This window comes from Gastrolobium bilobum, unplaced genomic scaffold (genome assembly GCF_033153095.1).
Source record: "Gastrolobium bilobum isolate Gb01-03AN ecotype WA unplaced genomic scaffold, APGP_CSIRO_Gbil_v1 utg3205, whole genome shotgun sequence".
Taxonomy (NCBI): domain Eukaryota; kingdom Viridiplantae; phylum Streptophyta; class Magnoliopsida; order Fabales; family Fabaceae; genus Gastrolobium; species Gastrolobium bilobum.
The window spans coordinates 15,028-25,405 of NW_026899186.1; the positions used below are offsets into that span (position 1 = coordinate 15,028).

General features: G+C 33.9%; 1 protein-coding gene and 1 non-coding gene across 2 annotated transcripts; one reads left to right on the plus strand and one right to left on the minus strand.

The window, feature by feature from the left end:
• Window positions 1-7,021: 7,021 nt before the first annotated feature.
• LOC133288048 (uncharacterized) lies at window positions 7,022-9,703 on the minus strand. Its single transcript, XM_061485745.1, has 4 exons — window positions 9,451-9,703; window positions 8,058-9,396; window positions 7,568-7,594; window positions 7,022-7,181 (listed from the first exon to the last, which is right to left on the minus strand). The coding sequence occupies exons 1-4, from the start codon at window positions 9,701-9,703 to the stop codon at window positions 7,022-7,024; spliced, it is 1,779 nt and encodes a 592-aa protein (XP_061341729.1).
• Window positions 9,704-9,740: 37 nt separating this feature from the next.
• LOC133288090 (small nucleolar RNA R71) lies at window positions 9,741-9,847 on the plus strand. The gene has a single exon (XR_009748326.1). It is a non-coding gene; the product is annotated as a small nucleolar RNA R71 (small nucleolar RNA).
• The last annotated feature ends 531 nt before the right edge of the window (window positions 9,848-10,378 follow it).

Consider the following 10,378-nt stretch of genomic DNA (forward strand, 5'->3'; position numbering starts at 1 on the left):
GGCATCATGATTCTTGGTTTAGAATTCAATCACGGGTTTATCTTTAATCATATGCATATTAGAAATATATTAATATATTCCAAATAAAGAACCCATCACTTTCATCTTAAATGAATACATGTTGTTCATGAATATACCAAAACTGAAAATTAATTTATGGTTTCTAATGACAACTCGGTGGTTTATTAATCCAAACAAGACTAATTTTAGAAACCAAATCAATGATTCAAACATATAAGGAAAAACATGAATTCCCAAACACATGCTCTGATACCACATGTAAACCTATGGGTTTATTCAATGATTGTATTCTTTAATATGCAAGTTAAACGATAACAAGAATACATAAGGATCTTGAGAAATCATGTTTTCACATTTAATAAACAATGATGAGGACACTAACCTTTGTCCATGATGATGACAACAAATCTTTAATTGAGAACCCTTTCTGTTGAATGGCTTTTGACAGCAAGCCTTAGATTGAGAACTCTTGATGCGGAATAGTTTTTCTCAATCTCTTCACCCTCCTATTCTAGGTCCCTCTTCTATTCTTGATGGCAAAAACTCAAAACCTCTTAATGGGCAGAGATGAAGGGTTTTACCCTAATCTTTATATAACTGCTTCCATCAAACAAATTACTATATTATCCCTTAACAACCTCCCACTAACCAGGACACTAATAAACAGAATTATCTTTTAGCCCTTCTTATATTCAAATCACGTGAGCCACTAATAACGGATATATCTAACATACTTAGCATGCATGGGCCACTAGTATTTAAAAAAAATATTGCACTCAAGTCACGCATTTACATTATATTTTTAACATTATATAAATATTTACTTTAAATTGTATTATTATAACACCCATGTAAATCAAGATGAAATTGAAGGATACAAATTTTTTTATTAGAAGGAGGGATACATACTTTTTTGTGAATAATTTTCGTGCAGGATCCCTGAAAATAAGGTTTACATAGCTTTTGTATGTCAATAGGTAATTTTTCCTTTAACATTTTTATTATAATTGAACCCTTACTAAGAGTAGTGCGTACGTAGTAAAAAATTAAGAGTGACATAGGGATTGTAGTCTCTTAATAAATATAAAGCAATAACTTTTGTTTTTATTAATCAATTCAAATTCAATAAACATATATACATTGTAATTATTTATTTATTTAACCCGTTTTATTCAATCAAATATACAAATAAATAAAAAGCTTAAAAAATTAAAAATTCTAACAATATACACCAAACATCAATTAAAAGTTCTAACAATATATTACTCTTGTATTGATATAAAATGATTATGCTCTATATATATTGTCATTTACTTATTTCATTCTATTCTATTTAAAAATAATTACAAGTTCTGTGATTTTAATTTTTAAATTTTTTTTTAATTTATTTCAAAAATAGTTAATTATATTAAGACTATTTAATTTTTTGTAATAAAAAATTAAGATACTAAAATTTATCTTTTTGATGATATTGTTTTTTCAATTATACATTGTATTTTATAAAGCATATGAATATATATATATATATATATATATATATATATGCATTTATATTTCTATTAGTTAAAATTGTAAATAAAAAATATATTCATAATTATCATAATAATTTAGCAAACAATGTATAAAAAAAATAAAAAATAGCAAACATATGTACCATTTACTTATAAATCTCGTGCATCGCAAGAGTACTTAATAGTTTCATATAAAAAGTTAATAAGAATGACAAGTCACTGGGATATATATATATATATATATATAGACACTTGCCAGGACAAATCAACGTCGGATAGCATAGATTTGTAGCATAGCCAGCTAACACAAGCAACATCTCAGAATTCTGTATGATTCTTTGTTTTCAACCTTGAATGATGTGGATTTGGTTGGTCCATTGATATTTATGGAACTCAGTGCCCTGTCTCCAAGGTAAAATCAAAGTTGAGATCACCGTCATGACTAACTCTCCATTTGTTCCCATTACCCAGCTTGGCCAATAATAAAAAAATAAAAAAATAAAAAATAAAATTCAAAAACGTTTCTTTCAATATCCTCACTCGGATTCTTCAATTGTGCTTCTCAGGGTAATGATATTGTCAACTCTGATTCTGATTAGTATAAAGTGGACAAATATAATAATCATCAATCATGCATCAAGGTGAAGGTACTACTAAGCTAGAGTTTGGTTATTAGCATGCTGCGTCAATCTTGTATATATTAATTTATTTTTTTGCTATATATATATTTATGGGAAAATTGTGTATAATTTTGAAGGATGTAAAGTTGTGTCATTTTAAGAGAGAGAAAGAGATAGATAGAGGAGGAGAGAGAGTTGACAAAAAAAAAATAAAGTTGTGGGTCCCACCTCTTTGTGGGAGTAAAAGAATGTAAGTTGTGTAATTTAAAAGTATAGACATTTTTCCCTATATTTATTAAAGCTATGTGGTGAAGTCCATTTCTTAACGCGTTCGTGTTGGTTTTAGGCAGAAAAGGGTCGGGATTTCCGGTTTGGGGCCAGCACATTTCACTACGACGTCATTCGTGACATTGTTTGGTGCTTAGTTTTTGCCTGCAGCAGTGTGAGTGGTTGTGCTGCATGCAACTGATATTTAACAAAATAGTATTATTATTTTTATAAAAAAATTATCAATATAATATAATTTGAAAACTACGTATTAAAATAGTATTATTTAATACTTTTCTATTCTGTAATAATGATCACGTGTGTCATGTTTGTGAGATTCGCATGATTAAAAGTAATTAAAAATAATCAAATTATGGTACTTTAGTAAATAATTTTTAAATTATATCATATTGATAATTTTATCAACTATATTACTTTGTTCATTCTCCCCCAATTATACTAGCAATGAGAGAAGTCCTTGTCTTCTCTTGGAATTTCCTTATCCACAGAATGTCAGCTATTAATTAAATAATATGTATTTGAAATAAGGGTTCGTTTTTTCTGCGGTTATTGCAAATATGTTATCTACAGTAAGTCCAATATGATGTCATTTTGGGGCAAAAATCATGGTATTTTGTAATTTTAATTTATTTCAGGGTTATTATAGTCTTTATAATTATAATTTTCTAATCTTTCAATCCCAAAACGACGTCGTTTTGAGAGTAAATGCAGATAACTTATCTGCATTAACTGCAGAAATATTTTTCTGTTGAATTAATTTATAGGGGAGAGTTATATTTATACATTTTTTGTTTACAAATCTTACAAATACACTATGTATTTTCAGGAGTATTGTTGCTACTCACGGCAAGTGCACCGATCGTACAAATAATATAATGATTGAATAAGAGATCGTTCTCACAAGGATTATACTCAAGCACTAATTCACTATCGCAAACTTAGTTGGACAATCAAAGTTGTATTTGGAAACAGAATTTGAGTTGAAAAATTAAAATATTAAAACTAATTGATTGCAAGATTTAAAAGCAAGAAAGTAAAGATTTGAATAAACTGATAAAATAAAAACGTAGCTAGGGTTTCGATTTCCTGCAATCTCTGTATTACGTCTGAATTCCTTCCTTACGTTAATCGTCCTTAGTATCAATCTAATCAATTCTTTCGCATGTAATTAGGGCTCATTCCCTTGTTACCCTAAAACCTTTACAATCTTGAAAGAACCCTAGTTCCCCGGTTATTCTCCAAGAATGCAAGCATTGGGTTCAAGAATCTTAAAGATTACGCAAACTCTATGTCTATCCCTAGAATCATAAAGCGTACGATGAAATTATCAGATAAGGATCACACACCAACATTCCTATTGTCATGCATTTACCTACTATCATTATATAAGATTCAAGCCTATATAAAGCATTAAAAACAGATAATTTCATTCATGATATAAAGGAAAATTAACATAGCGAATTGTTCAAAGCATAATAAATCGATTAAATTCCATCTAACCCTAACTACTTAAAGATTTAGCCGGACATAGCAAAATCAAGAAAAAAAAAATAGAAAAGCTCCCCCAAGCTCTATAGATGATTGGTGAATCTTCAATATCTCCAGTGCAGACTTGATTCTGATTCGTCTCCGCCACTCACGAACATGAACCGAGTGTTTCTCCGCCTTCCCTCTGCCTCCAAGTACCCAAGACTCTCTTAGAATATGAAAAACTGATTAATTCTAGCCCCAAATGTGTTTTTGTAAGCCAAAAGTTCATGTCCTAGATGGATACTTCAAATTGGGCCTAGTTGGGTTTCTGGGGCGCTTAAGCTTGGTCATTCGCGCTTAAGCTCCCTAGAACGGTGCCTGCAGGATTCGCGTTGCGCGCTTAAGCGCTCTGGAGGGCGCTTAAGTGCGATCCTCGAGCTGGAATTTTCTTCTTGCATCGCGCTTAAGCCCAAAGTTGGGGGCTTAAGCGCCTTGAGGCAGAGACCATTTGCGTATTTTGCAGGCTTTAGCTTCGACTTGGGGGCTTAAGCCTCCTCTCTAACAACTTGATGATCTTGATTTTCTTTGGATAGATCCTCATATCTTCTAGTTGTGATCTCCATTTATCATATCTTCACAGTTGACTCCATTTATCATCAAATCCCTTCAAATTAGCAAATTTATATAATTTAATTAATAATTCATAAAATTCATGATTATCTTATTCAAACCCTATTTTTTGACTTGTTCAACTAGATAATTCATATTATTTTAGTCTATAAAACAAGATAAACTAAAGGTTTATCAAATAATTCCCAGACTTGAACATTGCTGTCCTCAGCAATTAAACAGAATAAAACTATGGGAAAGGTTGGAGACGGCTAATCAAGCTTAATGAATAACAAACATGAGACTGATCAACAATGAGACCTCAGAGTATTCAGATTTGATAAAAATTAATGACACATCAATCTCAAGCAAACACTCACAACCATGGTTATCAAAATCGCGAGTTAACTCGTAAAATCGTACGATTTTACGAGTTTACTTTGTTTGGCGAGTTAAATCGGTAGTAAAATCGAAATTCTGAGTAAACTCGTTAAAATCGCGATTTTACTGTGCAAAATCGCAAACTCGTACGATTTGGGACGAGTTAGCGATTCATGGGTAGTGATGGCAAAAAAAAAAAATTGGACAAAAAATCGATTGGGCACAACCCAGTTTACTCAATAGCTATTTTCTATCAAAAATAAACCCTAACTTTGAGAATTTGATGAACTTTGTACTCTAAGCACTTAGTCTCTAAATTTTTTGTTATGAGTTTGTGTCTTTTTATTTATAATGTTAGTTGGATATTATTATATTTATTATATATTTTTAAAAGTAAAAACTTATGATTCGTGGCGATTTTACGATTTACGATTTTACTATCCCCTCACGATTTTACGTAAAATCGCAAGTTTGACAACCTTGCTCACAACTCACTAGTCATAGAATCATAACATGAGTTCTCAAAATAAAGAGTAGTACAATTCAATTTCACAACACCCTCTCATTGGGATTTTCATTTATTCACTCACACTCAAGTGTTTGAGGGTATGTGTTTCACTCTTACTTCACTGCATTATCACTACCATAGGCTTGTTTATATTCTCGCTCTCCACAGTCTAATTGGTATACAAGGTCAATCAAGAGGTCTTTGTTAAGGTTGTAACGTGGCTTAGGTAAAAGGAAAGGAATTATCTGGGTAAGTAGCTTAAGATTACTGATCAAAATTCAATTTCAAAGAGGAACTTATATATGACTGTTCAACATACAATAAACAGATTTTCTCATAATTGCTTTCTCTTCTTTTCTTCTCCCACTTATTCATATAACATGAATCCTTTCTTTCTTTTCCTTCTTCCTTTTGTTTCCTTTTTCTGTTTTTGCACAGATACACAGTTCAACCTTTTTCTCTTCATTCCATTTTCCACCACTTTTTGGCTTTTCCTCTTTTCACCTTTTTCTCCCATACACTTAGAGTTTGATTTTCTCTTTTGTTCCAATCATATCCAGTTCCTCATTTAAATTTGAAAATTAATCAGTTCAGGTGAGGATGTGCATGGAGTGGCTATTCATAATAAGTTGTCAATAACTAAATAGGCCTAGGCTCAAGGGGCTTAATCAAAGGATAAATATTAGGGTGGCTATTTGGCTATCTAGCTTTTTAAAAAGAACTGCCTCTATCATTTCAAAAATTATATACCACAGACTATCTCAAGGAGAAACAAAACAAGTTCTAGAGTGATTCATACAGTGAAGTTCACACCATAAAAAATAATTTCTGTTTAGGCTCAATAGCTCACGGCTAAGGGTGTGAGACTCATTTTTCCAACTCTCTATTTGATCACTTTAGTTATTTTTCTCTTATTCCAGGAAATTATTAAGTATGCTTGATTGACGCTCATTTATGTGTGAAAATAAATTTACACCATCATACTCTTAATCTCAGCAATCAATCAATATCCTGTAATTATTCACAATGTATGCAATCAAGTACAATGGAACTTAAAAACAAAGAATTCACCATTTAAAAATTTCACTAACATTTAGTGACTAAAGATGGGTGGGGTATTTAAAAACTAAATTTAAAGTTTAAATTTTTTAAAGTAAACTAATATAATTAAAATCTAATTTAAACTAATACGAATTTAAAATAACATAAATAAAAGGAAGAAGATAATATGAAATATAATAATATTGAGAAATCTCCCCTGAATCATTGCATATGCATGTTGGATAATTTCTGTGTAATCATGAATTCTTTCCTTCCAACCATGTGAGGTTTGTGGTCTGATGAATTGCGTGGTACCCATTCTCAGATTTAAATCTTGTTGTCCTCAGCGATTAGTTTAAATCTAAAAGACTCCAAAGCCAGAAATCAGAAAGATTTGACACTGTATTCTGCACACATGTCAGAGAATGAACTATGTCAGCATGTTATATCCAACAAAAATCATAATCAGGAATAGTCTCAACATACATCTCATACTACCACCAACTAGCATCAACAAAATGTACATCAAAATAAACGAAATAAAATATAAGAGTCTAAAACTGATATGGGGTTCAATCCTCCTTCATATCAGTGGTGGGTGTATCATCCTCCTCTACTGCATCCTGATCATTACCAGTTGTGGCATCTGCAGCAACAACATCATCAACATAATATATATTAGCAGCATCTTGTGTAGTGTCTGCAGTCATATCAGCATCAACATTCGAGTATCTAGCATGTTTGCAAAGTTAGTGCAATTTCCACAAAACAATTCCCAGATTTATATTCAGATGCATCTGAAAACAATAATGAGTATATGGAACTGAAATACTTTAACAGCATGCATAATGTCAATGATGAGCGCGCTTAAGCGCGCTGAGGTAGTGATGAATGGGATAAAATTTTATTTAGCGTGCTTAAGCCCTGTCTTGGGCGCTTAAGCGCGTACTGCGAATGGAACTTTTTAGCTGGGAGCGCGCTTAAGCTTCCTGAATCAAGCTTAAGCGCGGAAAGGCAGTGACAAATGCCCAAACAATTTCAGTCCTGAAATTTCTTTTTCCAAGGTGTTATCATGACAATTTTTTGACACAAAATAAAAATTAATCAAAATTGCATACCTGTGTGCTTTATTCCCATATATACACCTGAAAATCCATCTCAGAAAAGTTGATCATCAGCCTCAATGTTTTTATTTTTGTATTTTTCATACGACTAAAATAAACTATGCTAAGAATAATTAAAATAAGCTAAACTAAAATTAAAATATTAAATACTAAAATGCTGGAAAATAAAAAATATGGTTGGGTTGCCTCCCACAAGCGCTTGTTTTACGTCACGAGCCTGACGTACCTCTTTTACGTTCATGGTGGCTCAAAGCATGGGCTTGGTGATGACCAAGCTCTATCATTTAGAAATGGTGTCCTCCCATAGTACTCTTGTGCATATGAGTGAGATGCAGTAGGCTCAATAGCTTTGAATTTGGTGTTTACGTTCTTTCCCTTGCTCCTGAGCTTCTCCATTTTAACCTTTGGCTTACTTTCTTGAGAAGAATTCTCTTTGTGCTCTTCTTCTCCTTTCTTTTCACTAATATAGTAGACTTGATCTTGCGGTTGAATTATAGGTGAATGGACTTCTATATCAAAGAACTTGAAAATTGCTTGCTCCCCGTCTACCCGTAAGATCAACTCGCCTTTCGGTACATCAATCAGCGCTCCTGAGGTTGCCAAGAAAGGTCTTCCAGGAATAGTAGAATTTTCCTCTATATCAAGGATGACAAAATCAACAGGAATGATGAATTTTTCAACCTTTACCAGTATGTCCTCAATAATGCCATAAGCTTGCTTTGTAGAGCGGTCAGCCAGTTGCACTATTGTCTTGGTTGGCTTTACTTTAGTAATCCCCAGTTTCCTCATCATGGAGAGTGGCATGACATTGATGCTTGCTCCAAGATCACATAACACGTTTTCCACTTTCACATCGCCTTTGTTGCACAGAATGCTGAAGCTTCCTGGATCTTTTAGTTTTGGAGGCAACTTTTTCTGGATAATGGCACTACATTCCTCTGTCAGAGTCACCGTCTCACATTCCTGCAGTTTACGCTTTCTTGATAGTAAATCTTTCATGAACTTCACGTAATTGGGCATGTTCTCCAAGGCTTCAGTAAATGGTATATTGATTTGCAGCTTCTTGAAAATATCAAGGAACCTGGAGTACTGTTGCTTATGAATTTCTTCTCTAAACCTCTGTGGATATGGAATCTTTGCATAAGGTGAGAGCTCCAATGGCTTTTCTTGGCTTTCTTGAGCTTTCTTTTTCTCCCATTTGAACTCTTTCTTCTCAGGAACAGTTTTTTCTGCAGCAGATTCTTTGGCAACTTCCTTTTCTTTTTCCTTATCAATTGCAGGTTTATCATCTTTCTTTTTCTCTACTGAAGGCTTTACCACAGGTTCAATGGCTTTCTCACTCGTAGTAGTAATTGCATTGCAGTGTTCCCTACTTGGATTTGGAATAGTATTTCCTGGGAAAGTTCCTTGAACTCTTTCAGTGAATTGCCTTGACACTTGGCCAATCGGAGTTTCAAGATTCCGGATAGAGACTTCTTGATTCCGGAATGAGGCCCTTGTTTCTTGCATAAAGGCTGAAGTGTCTTCTCTGAAAGCATTGGAACTCTGAATGTAATCTGACGTGGTCTTGGACAGCTGTGCAAAGGCCTTCTCCCACTCTGATGTGTTTCCTTGTTGAGGAGGTTGCTGTTGCACTGGTGGAGGATTTAGCTGATGATTTGAACTGTAACTAAAACCTGGATGTTGATTTTGATTCCTCCACCCCGGATTCTGATTATTTCCATGTTGATTCCTCCCCAGATTATTCTGGTTTCTTTGATCGTACCAGATTCCGTTGACATCCGAAGTTTCGGGTGCCCTGCAGTCTTCAGTAGCATGAGCACCTGCACAAATATCACAAGTTATTTGAATATTATTAACAGAAGAGACTTAAGAACTAGTAAATTGCTTTGTGAGAGCATCCAGTTGTTCTTGTTGTTTCTTGTTAATTTGTAAAATCTGTTCATTCTGAGCTAAGATGGCATCATAGCCATCAAGCTTCATAATCCCCGCTCTTCTCTGTGCTACTGGAGCATTATCGTACTCCTGAGAGGCTAGAGATTCTAGTAATTCCAAAGTTTCCTCCGGAGTTTTTGTTTTTAAGGACCCTCCTAATGCAGCATTCACCAATGTTCTTGTGTTGGGTGTCATCCCTTGGAAGAAAGTTCTCGCTTGCTCCCAGGCTTTAATGCCATATTGGGGACACTTCCTGAGTAGTCCTTTGAATCTTTCCCATATTTCATATAGAGATTCACTTTCTTTTTGTTCAAAAGAAGTGATATCCGCCTTGAGCTTTGCCATTTTCGAAGATGAGAAAAATTTCTCTAAAAATTTTGTTGCCAAGTCGTCCCAGTTGGTGATGCTTCCTTGAGGTAATGACTGCAACCATCCTCTCGCATAATCTTTAAGTGAACAAGGGAACAATCTGAGCAAAATAGCATCCCGAGACACCCCATTCATCTTCAAGGTATCACAGTATAGCAAGAAGTTTTCAAGATGGATGTAAGGGACTTCCGTGCTTCCTCCGGCAAACTGGTCTTTTTGAATCAGTTGCAATAATGCAGGCTTGAGTTCAAAATTATTAGCATCCACGTTTGGTCTAACAATGCTCGCCGTATGAGGAACTCGAGCAGGAGTCATGTATTCTCCTAACGTTCTCGGAGGTGGTGGAGGTACATTGTTGTCTCCCATTGCTTCTTCTTTTGGTTCTGTTGAGCTTGAAGCTTCTTTCTCTTGCTGTCTTCTTTCTTTAGCAAGTTTTATGTTTCTTTTTGCTGTTTTCTTTATCTTCGGGTCGAATTGCAAGGAATCGGTGTCAATGGTACC

Bases quoted from the DNA above. Each gene is read 5' to 3' on its own strand.
- LOC133288048 (XM_061485745.1), bottom strand. From the start codon at position 9,703: ATGACACCCAACACAAGAACATTGGTGAATGCTGCATTAGGAGGGTCC. The intron at 9,397-9,450 runs GTTCTTAAGTCT...ATATTTGTGCAG, and splicing joins TCTCACAAAGCAATTTACTA to GTGCTCATGCTACTGAAGAC. The intron at 7,595-8,057 runs GCAAGATCAAGT...ATGGATTTTCAG, and splicing joins CATTCACCTATAATTCAACC to GTGTATATATGGGAATAAAG.